Source organism: Cuculus canorus, chromosome 13 (assembly GCF_017976375.1).
Source record: "Cuculus canorus isolate bCucCan1 chromosome 13, bCucCan1.pri, whole genome shotgun sequence".
Taxonomy (NCBI): domain Eukaryota; kingdom Metazoa; phylum Chordata; class Aves; order Cuculiformes; family Cuculidae; genus Cuculus; species Cuculus canorus.
Window position 1 is genome coordinate 5,194,474 of NC_071413.1, and position 16,635 is coordinate 5,211,108.

The window sequence follows — 16,635 nt, forward strand, 5'->3', positions numbered from 1 at the left end:
GAGGATGTGGCGCATGGTGCTGCCAACTGTGCCAATCCTGACACCAGCCCCGTGCCGGGCTGGGGGCAGCCCCACCACGCATGGTCTGTTTGCACTCCACACTCCCTCCACGTGCGCTGCGTTTGTGCTCCCTTGTTTGCAAGTACCGGCCTGGCTCTATTGCTTTTCTGAGCTGCAAGAACTAGATGCAGCGAGCAGGGAGCTGCTGCCAGCCCGGAGGGCTCAGCAGGAGCTGCTGCTTGCAGAGGATCCAGGCAGTGCCTGGTGGGAGCCCGGTTGGGCCCCGCTGGGGCTGACCACGGTGGTTGCACTCTTGCAGAGATCAGAGAAGTCCGTAATGCCATAGGAAGATGATGCCTGAGCCTGGCAGGAGGAGTTTCATGGTGCGGTGGCCTGGGAGAAACAGGGAGGCTCGGGGGGGGCTTTGCCTAATGGTTGGAGAATGCACACTGCATGGTTTCGGGGCTGGGGACGCATGCTGTGTGGTTTTGGGGGCTGTGTGGGTTTGAGGCTGGGGACATAACGCCCAGATTGGGGTCTGGGAACGCACACTTGTGTGTGTTGGGGCTGGGAATGTGCACTGCCTGGGTTTGCAGGTCTTTGCTGGGGCTGCTGATGGTGGGAAGGGGCCCCCAGCTTGGTGGTGCCTCACTTGCTTTTGAGTTGGGCGCCGGCTACTCCTGCGGCTGCACAGTGGCGAGGTGGCACCGCGGCCTCTTCTTCAGGGGATGGCGTTGGGCAGAGCCGTAATCCAGCCCGGGCTCAGCGTGGTTGGCAGTCGCTTCTCAGAAGCTCGCAGGGAGGAGGCTGGAGAGAGATTGGACTGCTTTTTCCCAGACCACTGTGCCTCGCTCGCACCTGCTGCCTGGCTGATCCCGGCAGGAAGCCCGGCTGCCCACGCCGTCCGCTCTCAGTGCCTGCTTCTCCTGCATTCTGTGTTTGGTTTTGCCGGGTACACGTGCTGCTTGAATGGCTCAGCTGCTGCTTTTGGAAGCAAAGAAGTTACAAACACGATTTGGCTCCTCTTTCTCCGCTGGCGCGGCGTGGCTGGGAGCACTGGAGGGAGTGCCTTGAATTCACCACTACTTTTCAGCCCTGTTCACCTCTTCCCTCAGCGCAGGCTCGTGCTCAGCCCGGCAGCCCCGCTCAAGTGGCCGCGGAGCTCTGGGAGCATGTGGAGCACCGAGCCCTCAAAGCGGTGCAGCTTTGATTGAGGAATTGCAGCTGGTTGAGGAATTTTTCACCGTCCTTGAGCCCAGGGACCTGGAGGGTTTCACTCCACCACATGGCAGCAGCTCTGTAAGAGCTGGGGGTGCTCCTTCCCCTCCCCTCGGCTCCGCAGGCTCCTTGCCAGGCAAGCCCTGGCCAGAACCAGAGCTGGTTTTCACCCCATCCTTGTCTGGAGCTGCCGGGTTAGGGTGGGCCAGGGCTGAGGCTGAGCGGCTGCTTCTGCCCCAGCGCTTTCTTTGGGCAGAACACAAGAAAGCAGCCACAAGCGACACTTTAACTCACGTCCAGCCCCGCTCTTTATTTTATTAAATAGCCGTAAATTAATCTCTAAGCATGGATAGACCTTTAATCATCTGTGTGAAACGAGAAAAGTCCTTTTCTCTCTTCTGACCTCAGGTTGGGGAGTCCCAGGCTTAAGTTTTCCCCCCAGTGCAGCTCCTCCTGGTGGGGTTTGTGGGTTGGGGGGGTCTGAACTGGGTTGGGAGGGGGGGACAAACCGGGCTTGAGGGGAACTGCACTGAGCTGGGGGCACTGAACACAGTCTTGAGGGGTGAGCTGCACTTAGGTCTGGACTGGGTTTGGGGGGCAGAACTAGGACTTAAGGAAGACCAACTGAGGCTGGAGGGGGACAAACAGGGCTCGGGGGCACTGGACTGAGCTTGGGTCTGGACTGGGCTTGGGGGAGCTGAACTGGGTTTGTGGGGGTAAACTGCGTTTGTGTGGGACTGAGCCGGGCTGGGGGCACTGAACCAAGTCTTAGGGGCTGGACTGGGCTTGGGGAGAGCTGAACCGGGCTTGAGGGGCTGAATCGAGTTAGTGGGGGGACAAACCGGGCTTGGGGGGACTGAACTGGGCTGAGGGCACTGAAACCAGTTGCGTGGGGTGAACCGGGCTTAGGTCTGGACCAGGCTTGTGGGGCTGAAGTGGGTTTGTTGGTGAAGAAACCGGGCTTGAGGTGGGCTGAAGAGGGCTTGTGGGGCTGCGCTGGGTCCGGAGGAGGTTGAACTGTGCTCTTGGGTTTGGATCAGGCTTGTGGGGCTGAACTGGTTTGTTGGGGACAAGTCGTGCTGGGGGTAAACTGAACCGAGCGTGGGGCTAGACGGGGCTGAACCGGGTTTGTAGGAAGACAAACTGGGCTTAGGGGGGAGACTGAACAGGGCTGGAGGGAAGCAGACTGAGCCTGGAAGGGGGTGAACAGACCTTAGGGGCTGGAGTGGGTTTGAGGGGACCTGAACCGGGTTTGTTGGGGGACAAATGGTGCTGGGGGCGAACTGGACTGAATCAGGGAGGCACCGAGCTTGGAGCTGGGGGAGCGGAACGGGTCTGGGTGGCGGTGGAGGCTCAGGAGGGCAGAGCCGGGGCGGTGTCTGCCCTGTCCGGTCGGTGTCGGTACCGGTGCGGAACAGGGTCGGTGCCTTCCCCCATATCCCGCACCACTCCCGGTGCGGGGTCGGTCGCGGTGCGGGGTCGGTGCCTCCCTCTGTCCAGTCGCTCCCGGTAACGGGGCGGAACCGGGGCGGGGAAGGTGCGGTCGCTCCCGGTGCGGGAAAGAGCCGCTCGGTGCCGGTGCGGGGCAGGGGCGGGGCGGGGGCGATCCCTCCCCCTGTCCGGTCTCCGCCGGGGCGGGATCGGCGCGTCGTCCCCCGGTCCGGTCGCTGCCGGTGCGGTGCCGGTGCGGGATGTGGCGGTGGCGGCCGTCGCCGCGGGCGCGGGGGGCGCTGTCGGGGGCTCCGTGCGTGGCGCTGGCGCTGGGCTGGGCGCTGGGCTGGGCTCTGGGCGCGGAGCCCCCGCACCGCTGCCGCCCCGACCCCGCGCTGCTGCCGCCGCCGCTGCGCCGCCTCCCGCCGCCCGCGCTGCTCCGCGCCGCCGTCCCGCGCCTCCGCGGCCGCTGGAGCCCCTGCCAGCTCTACCGCTACCGCGGCGGAGCCCGTCCCAACGGCACCGCGCCCTGCACCCGCGGGTGGCACTACGGGCTGCCCGCGGCGGGGCTGCGCTCCAACATCGTCACCCAGGTCTGCGGGGGGGGGGGGGTGGGGGGGGGGACGTGGGTGTAGGAGGGATCTTTGGGGACCCCTGGGTACAAGAGGAGGTAGGGGGGCACCCATGGGTGCAGAAGGGCCTGGGAGGGACCCATGGGTGCAGGAGGTGTTTGGGGGGATCCTGGGTACAGGAGAGCCTAGGGGGTTGGTGGGGATTCTTGGGTGCAGGAGGGATCTTTGGGGACCACTGGGTACAGGAGGAGGTAAGGGGGGACCCTGGGTGCAGGAGGAGCTGGAGGGGATCCTGGGTGCAGGAAGAATCTTTGGGGACCCTGGGTGCGAGAGGAGGTAAGGGGGGATCCTGGGTGCAGGAGGGACTAGGGGGTTGGTGGGATCTTTGAGTGCAGGAGGGTCTTTGGGGACCCTTGGGTACGAGAGGAGGTAAGGGGGGATCCATAGGTGCAGGAGGGGCTGGGGGGGACACCCATGGGTGCAGGAGGTGTTTGGGGGGATCCTGGGTACAGGAGAGACTAGGGGGTTGGTGGGGATCCTTGGGTGCAGGAGGGATCTTTGGGGACCCCTGGGTGCAGGAGGAGGTAAGGGGGGGACCCCTGAGTGCAGGAGGAGCTGGGGGGGCCCATGGGTGCAGGAGGGATCTTTGGGGACCCCTGGGTGCAGGAGGAGGTAAGGGGGGGAACAGTGGTTTCCATGATATCTGCCTGCACACTTCTGCTTGTGGGGTGGGGAGCGGCCACAAGCCCCCCAGGACCCTTGTGGGGCTGCTAACCCCATCCGCTCCAGCCTGGCGGGCAACACAGAGGGGGTGTCTGCTGGGCCCCCCGTATTGCTGTCTCCCCACTACAACCCCCCTCACCCACAGTGGGACCTGGTGTGTGCCTCTCGCTGGAAGGTGCCCCTGGAGCAGACCACGCACTTGCTGGGCTGGACACTGGGCAGCGTCGCCGCCGGCCTGGCCTGCGACAGGTAACTGGGGGTCCCTGGGTTGGCTTCCCAGGGCATGGGGGCACCGTGCCCAGCCCTGCTCACAGCCCATCCCCCCGGCAGGTTCGGCCGCCGGGCCACCTTCCTGGTGTCCCTGGCGCTGGCAGTGCCCCTGGGCCTCGGCGTGGCGCTGGCTGTAGACTTCGTCATGGTCCTGGTCACGCGACTGCTCTTTGGGGCAGCGCTGGCAGGCGCCTTCCTCTCCCTCTACGTGGCACGTGAGCGTGGTGGCGGGGGTCTGGGGGATGGAGGATGCTCTGGGGTGCAGGATGCTCTTGGGCGCAGGATGCTCCAGGGTACAGGATGCTCTGGGGTGGGTGCAGGATGCTCCAGGGTGCAGGATGCTCCAGGGTACAGGATGCTCTGGGGTACAGGATGCTTCAGGGTGCAGGATGCTGTTGGGTACAGGATGCTCTGGGGTACAGGATGCTCCGGGATGCAGTATGCTCTGGGTTGCAGAATGCTCTGGGGTACAAGGATGCTCCAGGGTGCAGGATGCCCTGGGATACAGGATGCTCCGGGGTGCAGGATGCCCATCAGCTGTGGCACTCACAGTGCACCCCTCACCCCCCCTGCCAGGGCTGGAGCTGTGTGACCCCCCACATCGCCTGGAGGTGACGATGATGGCTGGCTTCTTCTGGATCGCCGGGGAGCTGCTGCTGCCGGGGCTGGCGGTGCTGTGCCGGGACTGGCGGGTGCTGCAGGGTGCCGTCACCATGATCCTGGCTCTGCTGGCTGCCTGCTGGTGGTAAGAACCCCCTGGGCCGGGGGCTGTGTGCCCAGAGAAGGGGCTACCGCCCTCAGTGGGAATGAGCCCTGCCCTAGGACTGGCACCGAGCCGTGCTCAGGGAGCGCCAGGGCAGCACCCCAAGCTGGCGCACCCTGCCCGGGACCGCGGTGGGGATCAAAGGCTGCCCAGGGCTCTCTAGGTCAGCCACGGGGACCCCCCCAGCCCCAGGTAAATGTTTGCTCAGGTTTGAAGTTGAGGGTTTCTGGGCAACATGGCTTTGAAACCGGGAAGGGGAGTCAGTGCTGGAGGGGTGCCAGGCCCCTGGGGAGCCCCGTGATGCTGTGACGCTCACACGCCAGGTGCCCGGCGCTGTTGCTGGAGTCGCCACACTGGCTTCTGGCCACGAGGCAGCTGGAGAAGGCCAGGAAGACCCTGCAGGCACTGGCCGAAAGCAGTTCACCCAGCTCCGATGAAGGTTCCTGCCACCAGCAGAGCCTCCTGGCAGGTGTGTGGCAGGGGCTGAGGGCAGCTGCCGGGTGCCCTCCACAAACCTGTGGTGCCGGGTGCAGTGGGACGGTGCCAGCTCTAACCCGGGTCCCCCTGCCCAGCAGAGCTGGAGTCCCTGTCTGAGGGGTCCCCGCAGCCCCGGTACCACGCTGTCTGTGAGATCTTTGGCACCAGGGTCATCTGGAAGAATGGCGTCATCCTCGGCTTCACGGCGTGAGCACAGGGGGGCTCTGGCACAGCGGGGGTTGGTCCTGCTCACAGCCCCCTGACCCTGCTCTCCTGCAGGTTCATCGGCTCTGGCATTTGCCACTGCTTCACCCGCAATCTGACCCCCCACCTGCCCCACTTCTTCTCTTCCTACTTCGTGCTGGTGAGCACCGAGGTGGCCGCCTGCCTCTTTGTTTGCCTGACAGCCGAGCGCTTCGGGCGCCGCGCCATCCTCCTGCTCTGCACCGTCCTCACCGGCATCTCCTCCCTGCTGCTGCTGGCCCTCACCCAGTGTAAGGATGGACGGGGGACCCCGGCCCCCCTGCGGGCCCTGCACATGGGCGGCTGCGCCTGCGACAAGAAGAGCTCCGGGTGCCGGAGCTGCCTGTTGTCATCCTGCGGGGATGGGAGGGGGTCAGGGGTGTGTGGCAGGGATGGACCTCGTCGGTTGGGGAGCTGGAGGTGGGAATGGATGCTTGAGGGGATGGGGTGTAGGATGTGACTCCTTATGATGCTTTTCCCCCCCATCAGACCTGCTGGAACTCATTGTCCTGACCCTGTCTGTGGTGGGCACCACCGCCTCCTACGCCGTCACCATGCTCAGCATCTTCTTCGCCAGTGAGGTCCTCCCAACAGTGGTCAGGTAAGGGGGGAGCTGCCACATGCCCTGTGATGTGCTGGGGTGGGGGTCACCCGCGCAGGGTCCCCTCTGAGCGTGTTTTCCCTGCAGGGGTGCCGGGCTGGGCCTCGTCGTGGGGGCCAGCTTTGTGGGCAAGGCAGCCGCCCCCATCACCGCCATCCCCAACAGCCGCGGGTTCTTCCTGCACCACATGGTGTTCGCGTCCTTCGCCATCCTCGCCGTGCTCAGCATCATGCTGCTGCCGGAGAGCCAGGGCCGCGGCCTGCCCCAGTCCCTGCAGGATGGCGAGAGCCAGCGGCGGCCCCCGCTCTTCCGACGCCACCCCCGGGAGGACCACTTGCCCCTGCTTGCCCCCCAAGGCATCCCACACGACTACTCCCGCCTCACCGCCTCCACCAAGAGGATGCTGGGCTCCCCGGCCCCCCCCTGCCACACATAGCCATGTCCCCCCCGGGGCTCCCTGCTGGGGGGGGGCTGAACACAGTGCCAGGACCCCCACGGAGCACCGGGACCCCCATCCGTGGGCGCTTCCCGGGGCGGCAGTGTGTACTGGGGACACGTGTGATACCTGCGGGAAGGGGCAGTGCTCCCACCCCACGGTGGGGTCGGATCCTGCCCCAGGAGGAGCTGTGCTGGGAGTCCTGGGGCAGGGGTGATGCCCCCTCGGGGTGTTTGCGGTGGCGCTTGTGGGCTGACAATAAAAGTGCCTTCTTTCTAGGGGTGGCTGGCATGGTCAGGGGCCCTGCATGGTGCCTCTGCCACCGACCTCCTTCTCCGGGGTCTTTATTATGGTGGAAACCAGGAGTGTCCTCACGCCTTTGCTTGTGCAGGGTCTTTCCTAGGGGTGTTATCCCCCGGGGCTGCCCGTGTGCTCAGCCTCTGCCTTCCTGGGCTTTACTGGGCACAGGGTCTGTGAGTGTGTGCAGGGGTGCAACTCCCTGTGCTGAGGACTCTCTCACACGTGTGTACAAAGCCCCTGCATCTGTGTACTTGGTGCACACGCGTGTGCAAAGCCCCTGCAGCCACGTGTCTTGTGCGTGTCCGTATCCAGAGCCGCTGCGCCAGGGCATCTCGTGCACACGGGTGTGCATCCCCCCGCTGCCCCCATCCCCGCTACTGCCCGTAGAGGTCCGCCAGGCGCCGGAATCGCGGCCCCCACTCGCTCAGGTAGTCGTAGTCCTGGTCTTCATCCGTCAGGCTGGAGACGATGGAGCTGAGGGGGCTGGCGACGGAGCCCGAGCCCTCGTAGTCGTAGATAAGGGCCGTGTCGTAGGGGGGCACGCTGGGGTCACTGTCAGCCGCCTCCAGCCCCTGCGGGGACACGGGGGCACCGTCAGCCCCACTGGGGATGGGGCGTCTGGGCAAAAGGGGTGCTGGGTTCCCACCTCGTTGATGAAGTCTTCAATGTCAGAGGGGCAGCTGGGCAGCTTGCGGGGGGCTGGAGGGGTGGAAGAGCTGAGCGGGGCGTCCCTGCGCATTGGTGGCTTCGCACGGGATAAGAAGAGCTCAGGGTGCCGGAGCTGGTTGATATCATAGGCGTCCTGCGGGGACGGGAGGGGATTAGGGTTGTGGGGCTGGGATGGACCTGCCTGGAACCCTCGTCCTGGATCCCACTCACCTGGTCTTCCTCGCCCCCGCCCTGCTCGTTGTAGTTGAGAATGTTGTCGCGCATGTCGTCCCTGGAGCACTGCAGCAGCCCCTTGCGCAGAGCCCGCCGGCGCACGCGTGCCCGCGCCGCCCCCAGCCCCACCAGCACTGCGGGCAGAGGGTGGGTGGGCATGGAGTAGGGACCCAGGGGGACGGGCACGCTGGGGTGGGACATGGGGCGATGGAGGTGCCGGTTGGGTTGGGATGCGGTTGTTGGGGCTGGGACAGCGGAGTGGAGATGCAGGTAAGGGTTGGGGGTTGGAGGATGCTGGGCGCAGGGTGATGGGGTGGAATGGGGGGATGAGGGGAATGGTTGTGGGGGTCTTGGTAGGGGTCAAGAGGGGTTGCTGGGGTGGAGCGTGGGGTGGGGGTCATGGGTAGGGTGGCCAGGATCAGGATAGGATGATGGGGGATGTGAGCAGGGAGAGGTGTCCTGAGCCAGGATGGGCTGGTGGGTGGCGTGAAGGATGAGGTGATGGAGCATGCTGGTGGGGTTTGGGTTGGGTGGCCAGTACTGGCACTGCGTGGTAGGGCGTGGGGCTTGGGTTGCTGGGTACGGGCAGGATGGAGGGGCCAGGAGAGGTGGGGGTGAGGGTAATTGGGGCCCTCACTCACACAGGAAGAGGATGCTGCTGCCAAGGATGATCATGAGGGCTCCAAGGGTGATGCCGGCCCCAGCGGTGGCAGCAGCCAGGACACCATCCTCGCAGGTGCCATCCCGGCTGCAGTGGCACACCGAGATGTTCAGCAGCTGCTGCTGCTCCTGCGGGGGGGTCCCCGAGTCCCGGAGCAGCAGCGGGAGCGAGTAGGATCCCTCAGGCAGCTCCACCAGCGCAGCCAGCACCGCGTGGGTCACTGCGGAGGGCACGGGCAGGGGGTGAGCAGGGACACCCCAACCCCCCCCCTGCAGCAGCCCCCCTGCCCTGGCCCACCCTCACCATTGAAGCGGGTGATGCTCCAGTTACGGGCGAGGTGAGGGTGCTGAGGGCTGAGCTGGAAGTGGAACGGGGCACCGTGGGGGGGCCGGTCATCATCTGTGGCCCCCAGGAGAAGGCTTCCCCCACGGCCTGGCCGCCCACAAAGCGGCCTATCCGGTGGCTGCAGCAGGGGAGCGTGGTCGTTCACCTCCAGGATCTCGATGGACAGCGTGCCGGTGGCGGAGAGCGGGGGCTCGGCTGGGGGCACAGAGCGAAGGGCTCAGGGGGACGTGGCAGGTGAGGGGGATGTGGCAGGTGAGGGGGACGTGGCAGGGGGGCTGCTCACCATCATCACGGGCGAGGACCAGCGCGATGTACCAGCCGCCCTGCAGGAAGGCTGAGGGGTGCAGCAGCTCCCGCTTGGTGCGGACGGTGCCGGTGTGGGGGTCCAGCTGCAGCCAGTCGGCTGGGTCGTAGAGCAGTCCGTAGCTGTGGGTGCAAGGGGGTCACATGCTGTCACCCCCCAAACCACCCACCCTGGGCTGCGAATGGGAGAACCTGAATGTGGTGTGTGATGGGAGGTGATACAAAGAACTGGAGGTGAGAACTCGAATGTGGTGGGTGTTAAGAGGCGATGCAAAGGAACTGAAGGCCAAAACCCACAGCTGAAACTCACGTGATGGTCTGGAGCTGGTGGGTGTCGGGGTCGCTGGCGGTGTAGGTGGTGACAGGGGTGCCTGGGGGAGCCCCCTCCAGCACGCTGACCCGCCGGGGGTTCTCACGGAAGACGGGTGCCTCGTTCACATCTCGCACCCGCACCTGCACGGTGGCCAGTGCCAGGGGGCTGCTGGGGGCCGTGGGCTCCAGCGGTCGCTCGTTCTGCACCGACACCGTCAGCTTGAAGCGGTCTCGCACCTCGTGGTCCAGTGGCTGCCGAGAGAGGCCATAGGTCAGCCGAGCCATGGGACCTCCCTCAGCCCCTCCAGCTGCCCCGCACCCACCTTGGCTACGGAAATCACACCATCGTTGGTGTAGGGGTCTGTGCGGATGGTGAAGGTGCCCTCAGGGTCGCCCTCCAGGATGGTGAATTTAGCCAGCCAGTTGGGTGAGCCGGCCAGGTCCTTGTCATGCACGAATACCTTGCCTACATCCACGCCAGCCGCTTGCTCCTCCACCTCCATGGAGAACTGGAAGAGAGTGGCATAGGGCTGGTGTCTGTCCCCCTGGGATGCTGCTGCCCCTGGGCAAGGGGCCAGCTCCAACCCCCCTGGCCCCTGCACATCCTCTCACCCCATCCCTGCTGTTACCTCCTCCTTGGTGAACTCAGGAGGGTTGTCATTGATGTCCTCCAGGTAGATGACGGCTGTGGCGGTGGTGGTGAGCCCATCCCCAGACATGTCGGCTGCCTGCACTGTCAGGTTGTACACCCCCACAGTCTGTGGGGAAAAAGGGGGAGCTGGTGCTGAGCCCCTACAGCCCCCGTGGAAGCCCAGAAGTCCTCCAGCTGCTGAGCACCCACGCTGTCCCCACGCCTGGCTCTGCTCATGGCTGGAGCTGTGGTCTCACCAGCTGGGGGGCTCTGGCTGCCCCCTGTCCTGGTGCCACCCCGGTGCCACCCACATCCTCTGTGCCCGCTACCTCACGGTCAAGGCCGGGTCGCGCAGTGCAGATCTCGCCGGTGGTGGTGTTGATGGTGAACATGCCGCCGGCGCCCTGCTCCAGGATGGAGTACCGCAGTGCCGCGTTGTCCGTGTCGGGGTCATCGGCATCGGTGGCATCCACTGTCATCACGCAGGTCCCTGTGGCCGCAGGAGTGCCCCAGTGGGTACTGGTGTGGGGGCTCAGCCCATCCTCCCAGACCGCCGTCCGGACCCACCTGGTGCAGCCCCTTCCACCACGTGCCCTGTGAAGATGTCCTGCTGGAAGAGTGGCCGGTTGTCGTTCTGGTCCACCACGATGATCTCCAGGTCGGTGGGGTCCTCCAGCGTTGTGCCACCCAGGTCCAGGGCGAAGGCTTTCAGCTGCAGGCGCAGAGCAGGTGGGTCAGGGCCCAAACTGGGGGGCAGGGAAGGGGTTGTGGGTGGCCGGGCAGTGTCCTTACCCGAAAGCGGTCGTTTTCCTCCCGGTCCAGCATGGCATTGAGGAAGACCTTCCCGGTGAACTTGTCAATGGAGAAGATACCCAGGGGCTCCTCGTCCACACCTGGCCCCTTGATGCTATAGATCACCCCCCCGGGCTGCTGCTTATCCGACTTGATCTGCCGCGAGGGGAGAGCAGGGCTGGTGGGGATCTGTTCCTGGGGTTCCCCTCTGCCCTGAGTCTTCCCCCATACCATGTCCCACCCCTGGGACACCCCCATGCAACCCCTCTGCCCTGGGTGCCCCCAACTCTCCATCTGGAAGAGGGGGTCAGGGATTCCCAGCCTACCTGCACCAGGAGGTGGGGGATGCGCTTGTGGTTCTCCGAGACGCTAATGGGGGGGATCACCCAAGCTCTCTTCACCCGCCGTGTACTCTCGTGCTGCCGCCAGGCTTGAGGGCTGCCCGGGGCTGCAGCACCCGGTTGGGCTGGGCTGGCACCCTGTGGGGTGTACGTGGAGCTGCAGGTGACCCCGAAACCTCCGGAAACGGATGCAATGTCGGTGCAGTGGGCAGGGCATCGCACCTTGGCTTGGGTGCACGGTGTTGGGATGCCCGGTGCCAGGGTGCACGGTGCCGGCACCCCCTGAGGGGGCTGGGTGTGGGGGAGTGGAGACACCATCCAAGTCCCCCAGGAATTTTGTGTTGGGGACCCCCTGACATACTGGTGTGGTGACTGGCATCCCAGCGGGCTCACTGGGAAGAGGTACCCCCACAAATAACCCCAGTGGTGCCTTGGGCATGGCCGTACCTCATGGCTGGGCTGTGCCTTGTGGGACCCCCTTGGTGGGGATGAAAGGGGTACCCTCAGCTGGCCGTGCATGGTGTGGCCACGTCACCATCACCCATCTTGGTGTGGCCATGAGGGCAGAAGGGTCAGGGGTCGGGTCAGGGGTCGGCTTAGTCTGCGTGATTAGCTTGGCCAGAGACAGAGCCAGGGAGGAACAGGGAGCTGCAGGGGCTGGGATGGAACTGGGGGCTGTGCGTGGGGAATTGGAGATGGAGACTGGAGGAGCAGGAGCTATGGTGGGGCTGCAAGGGGTGTCAGAGAGCTGTAGGGGCTGGGATAGGTTTAGGGGCTGTGAGTGACCAGGCTGGGAGGCAGGTTACTGTTCAGGGAGGTGTGCACATCCCAAACAGGGGCTCTGGGAGATGGGGGTCGGGAGGAGGCAGGGAGCTGCGCTGTGGGGCTGCACGCAGCCTCCCTACCCCTCGCCTTTATGCCACATTCCTCAGGGATCGCCCTTGTCCTGGGCCCTGGGGACACGCGCTGTCCCCTCGCCAGTGATGAAGCACATCTGGGCAGCGCTAGGCCTTCCACCCACATCTGCACCCAGCCACATCTGCACACATCTGGGTGCCTGGGTGTCTCAGGAGGCCCCAGGTCCCCACAGGCACACCGTGCCCGGGGCAGGGGAGCCGGGCAGGGGGATGGCTGTGCTGGGGTTCCCTGGGGACGGTGTGGGGCTGTGCAGGGGAGGGGGCTGCATGCCAGTCCCTTAGGATGGGCTGCACAAGGACAGGTTTTGAGGCTGTGATGAGGCCTGCCCGCAGCCTCCAGCTGTCCCTCTGCCCTCCCCAGAAAAGACCCCCCCCCCCCCCCTCCTTCCCTGGGCGGCTGCTGGAGCCCAGAGCAGCTGGGCAGGGTGGGGGTGGCGATGGGGGCCCTGCTGCTGGGGGAAGGGGGGGACCGCCCTGCAGGTCCCCTTTCCTTGCCCAGTGCCGAGCACTCGGCTGCGGTGCCCAGGCCAGAACCCTAAGACCTTTATGTGGCTCAGGCCTGAGACCACGGTGAGGGGCTCTGGGGCAAGATGCATGGACAGGGGGATGTGCAGAGGGGTCTGGGACCACAGCTTGGATGGGAAAGGGGGAGCAGAGTGTTTCTGAGCGCCTAACCCTCCCCCAAATCCTATCTCTCAGTTCACAAACGCAGGCAGTGTGCCGCAGACACAGGCTCCCCCCTGCCGCTGCCATCTGTGGGGTGGGAAATGCCCCAAGAGGGGCTCCGAGCCCCCTGTCTCCCCCGTCCCCATCCCCGCCACCCCCAGGGATGTGCCTCCGCGGGGTCTGGGGTCCGTCTGGCCCACAGCACCGCATCCAGGCTCCCCATCCCAGCCAGCCCTCCCGGGGTACGGAGTCGGGGGCTCCCCAGCCCCATGAGCACCCCCTCCCCACCTCCCCACGCCCCTTACCCGAGCGCAGAGCGGGGCGAGCAGGCAGGCGAGGAGAAGCGGGGTGCCCATGGCGGAGCGGGGCGCAGTCCGGCCGCCAGCCGTCCCCGAGCTAAAATAACCGCGGGGCTGGCTGAGTGACAGCACATGTGCTGCCCGTGGCCCCCCCGTGGGCAGCTGGCCCCCCGCCCCAGCCCCCCGCCAGCACCCTGCCCGCGGGGCCCCGACGGGGCGGGCGGGGGACACGGGGGAGCGAGGGGAGATGGGAAGGGGGGGACAGGGGTCCCCGCTGCTTTGGGGGGGCCGGGGGGGTGCGGGCCCCGAGATAGGAACGCGGCAGCTGCTGCCGGGCGCGACCCGGGGATGCCGCGACGGGGCGGGCGGGGAGGGAGAGAGAGAGGAACGCTGCCCCGGGACAGGGACCGGGATGGGCACCGGCACCGGGACAAGGACCGGCACCAGCTACCGGCACTGGGAGAGGGACAGGGACAGGGACCAGAGGCCGGCACTGGGACAGGGACTGGCACCAGGATAGGGACCGGGAAAGGGACCGGGAAAAGGACAGGGACAGGAACCGGCAGCGGGATAGGGACCTGGATGGGCAGAGGGACAGGGACGGGGACAGGGACGGGGACCAGGATCGGGACTGGCACTGGCACCGGGACAGGGACCAGGCCCGGGCCGGGCTCCGGGACACCGACCGGCTCTCCTGGCTCTCTCCGCCCTCTCCACGTCGAGGCGCTCCCGCACGAGCCCCGGCGGTCCCGGGACGGGCGCAGGGCCGGGGGTGGGGGGGGGGCTCGGGGCAGCAGAGCGCGCTGTGTCCCGGCCCCGGCGGGTTCCCACGGTCCCGTCCCTTCTCCTTGACCCCCGATGTCGGTGCCCACTCTGACCCACAACTCCCGGTGCCAGTCCCGCTGCCTCCTCCCGATCCCCGGTGCCGGTCCCGGTTCCCCCTCCACTCTCGGTGCCGGTCCCGGTCCTCCCCTTTGATCGCCCAGGGCCGGTCCCAGTGCTCCCCTCCACCCCCGGTCCCGGTTCTCTCCCTCGATCCTCAGCGCCAGCGCTTCCCCCGATGCTGGTCCCTGTCCTCCCCCTTGACTCCGGTGCCAGTCGACGGCGCCGCTCCCCAACTCCCGGTGCCAGTCCCGGTGCTTGCCCCTCATCCCCAATCCCGATGCTTTTCCCCCGATGCCAGTCCCAGTGCTTCCCCCGGTCCCCAGTGCCCGTCCCAGTCCCCCCCCCTCGATCTCCCTCCGCCAGTCCCAGTGTTTTCCCCGGTCCCGGTGCTTCCCCGACACCCGGTGCCGGTCCCGCCGGCGTCACGCAGCCGCGACACCAGGTGGCAGCATCGTCCCGGCCACCAGCCGTGTCCCCGGTGCCACCCGGGTCCCGGGTGTCCCGGCTGCAGCGAAGCCACCACCCCCGGGCAGGGCTCGGGGACCGGGGATGCTCCCCGCTCTCCCGGGGGGAGCCAAGCCCTGGGCCTGGAGAGGGAAGGTGCGATGTTTTGGTGACTCTGGTGACCTCCCCACGTCCCCTGCTCGACCCCTGCCCAGCCGGCACCGTTCCCCTTCTCGGTAAACCGCCCTCCCGGTGCGCTGTGTGGGGCACTGACACGGGGCAGGGCACGGGGCGTGGGAAAAGGGGCACGGGATGTCTCCTGTCCATCTCCAGAAGCTGAGCGGTGGTGGCAGGGCTGTCGGTGTCCCCAGGAACAGCGGGAGGGGACACGGAGCTGTGCCATGAGTGGGTGAGCATTGAGCACCGGTGCCCCACAGCGCGGTCAGGCCCTGGTGTGGGCAGCGGCGCTCACTTGCTGTCTGTCTGTCCGATCCCATCCGTCCGCCCTGCTCACCCTGCCACCCTGCATCAGTGTCACCATGAGAAGCCACCCTGGCAGTACTGGCCGGGGGTCCTGGTGGTTGCCCCTGACCCTAACGCGCCGTGGCAGCAGGGCGGCTGAGCAGATGTTCCCTGCCACCGGCACCGCGGCGTGGGGATGGCAGACGTGATGGGCTCTGACAAGGTGCCAGTCTCAGATTGTGGTGCTGGTGCTGCCGGCCGTGGGAGCTGCCTGGTGCCCGTGGCACGGCTGTGGCACAGCAGCAGGACCCCTGTGACCTCCAGCCCTGCACCACCACCTCCTCCTGCAAACCGGGGCTCCAAGGAGGGTGCAGGGAGTCAGGGTCCTGCACAGGCTGGATCCAAATCACACCAGCCTATGCCTACAACTCCCATTGCCGTGCCGGGTTGGAAAGGTGGTTGACCTATTTCGGAGGTGCCTGGTCCATCCCCTTCATCCTGTGACACCCTCTGATCTACTCAGACCAGGGGAAGAACTGATTTGGGGACCAACTGTGCATCCACCAGGGGTGATGGGACCAGTTATGTCCATGATGTGGGTGCAGTGGGACCAGTTGAGACCTCAGTGCAGGGACTGGGGGGATCTGGGCAGTGTCCCCTCCCCACTCTGGCCAGTGATGGGGAGAGTGAACAGCCGAGAGCACGGAGCCGAGCAGCGAAGTGCCAAACATTGGCGCAGGAGCCATAAAGGCACTGAAGCTTCTGTTTTTATATGGCAATAAAAGATAATGTCAGCTATAAAGCAGGAGAGCAGGGCTGGGTGTGCCGAGCTGCCCGCCGAGCCCGGGGCAGGGGGGAGTTGCTGGGAGCAGCTGGAGGGGCTCGGAGGTGTGGGCAGCCCCCATCTCCCTGGGGACACCCCAGGATGATGATACCTTGCTCCAGGCAGGCAGGTCCCCAGATGCCCCAGGGTAGGCTGCAGGCAAGCATGGATGGCCGGCACCGGTGTTCCAGCCAATGCATTAAAGATGCTACTTTGGGTTGTTGTTGCTTTAATGGTTTTATTGCGAGATGTTGGGGATGGGCCTGGCAGGCCTTAATGAAGGAGATTGATGGCTTAATAGCCTGTAGCCATTACGGGGTAATTGAATGGTTGTGTACATATGATCAGACCGTCAATGCGGACGTGGCTCGCAAGCGGAGCGCTTGGATCCTCAGGGGGAACCTCTGCATTATCCACCCTGCGCCCCATCCCAGGCAGATACAGCATGGGGGTGGCAAAGCTCACGGCCTTGGAGCCCCTCCATCTGTCCCTCATGTCTGGGCTGTGTAGGCGTCCTGGGGCTGCATCCAGCAGCCTGGGGCTGGAGCAGGTGTCCAGGTTCATCCAGTGGCACCAAGCCACCAAACCCCAGCTCCCAGACCGGGCTTTGGGGCACTGTAACCTCACACTTTAAGGAAGCTTTTAATTAACAGATTCCATCAATACGGATGAACAGAAGTGCGGGAGTGGAGGTGGGAGCCCTGAAGGTCCAGCGTGGATGACAGCCCCAAAACAGGGGCTGCAGCCGTGGCTGTCAGTACCCACGGTGTGTACCGCTGACCACCGGCCACGAAAAAGCCACCACAGCGGAGAGAACCCAACAGAGTCACAGCTGGAT

General features: G+C 65.8%; 2 protein-coding genes across 3 annotated transcripts; one reads left to right on the forward strand and one right to left on the reverse strand.

The window, feature by feature from the left end:
• The first annotated feature begins 2,850 nt into the window (after window positions 1–2,850).
• SLC22A31 (solute carrier family 22 member 31) lies at window positions 2,851–6,994 on the forward strand. Of its 2 annotated transcripts, none has more exons than XM_054078797.1 (9): window positions 2,851–3,242; window positions 4,090–4,193; window positions 4,275–4,429; window positions 4,791–4,959; window positions 5,301–5,446; window positions 5,553–5,661; window positions 5,734–5,948; window positions 6,187–6,298; window positions 6,386–6,994. In XM_054078797.1, the coding sequence occupies exons 1-9, from the start codon at window positions 2,910–2,912 to the stop codon at window positions 6,732–6,734; spliced, it is 1,692 nt and encodes a 563-aa protein (XP_053934772.1). In that variant the 5' UTR covers window positions 2,851–2,909; the 3' UTR covers window positions 6,735–6,994. The 2 variants fall into 2 exon arrangements, with proteins under 2 accessions (XP_053934772.1, XP_053934773.1); XM_054078798.1 differs by having other exon boundaries at window positions 6,464–6,994.
• A 267-nt stretch (window positions 6,995–7,261) lies between these two features.
• Window positions 7,262–13,300, reverse strand: CDH15 (cadherin 15). The gene is made up of 14 exons (XM_054078796.1): window positions 13,190–13,300; window positions 11,287–11,439; window positions 10,961–11,116; window positions 10,736–10,880; window positions 10,498–10,658; window positions 10,167–10,295; window positions 9,861–10,046; window positions 9,536–9,789; window positions 9,206–9,348; window positions 8,881–9,117; window positions 8,558–8,797; window positions 7,914–8,050; window positions 7,681–7,836; window positions 7,262–7,606 (listed from the first exon to the last, which is right to left on the reverse strand). The coding sequence occupies exons 1-14, from the start codon at window positions 13,238–13,240 to the stop codon at window positions 7,409–7,411; spliced, it is 2,346 nt and encodes a 781-aa protein (XP_053934771.1). The 5' UTR covers window positions 13,241–13,300; the 3' UTR covers window positions 7,262–7,408.
• Between the last annotated feature and the right edge of the window lie 3,335 nt (window positions 13,301–16,635).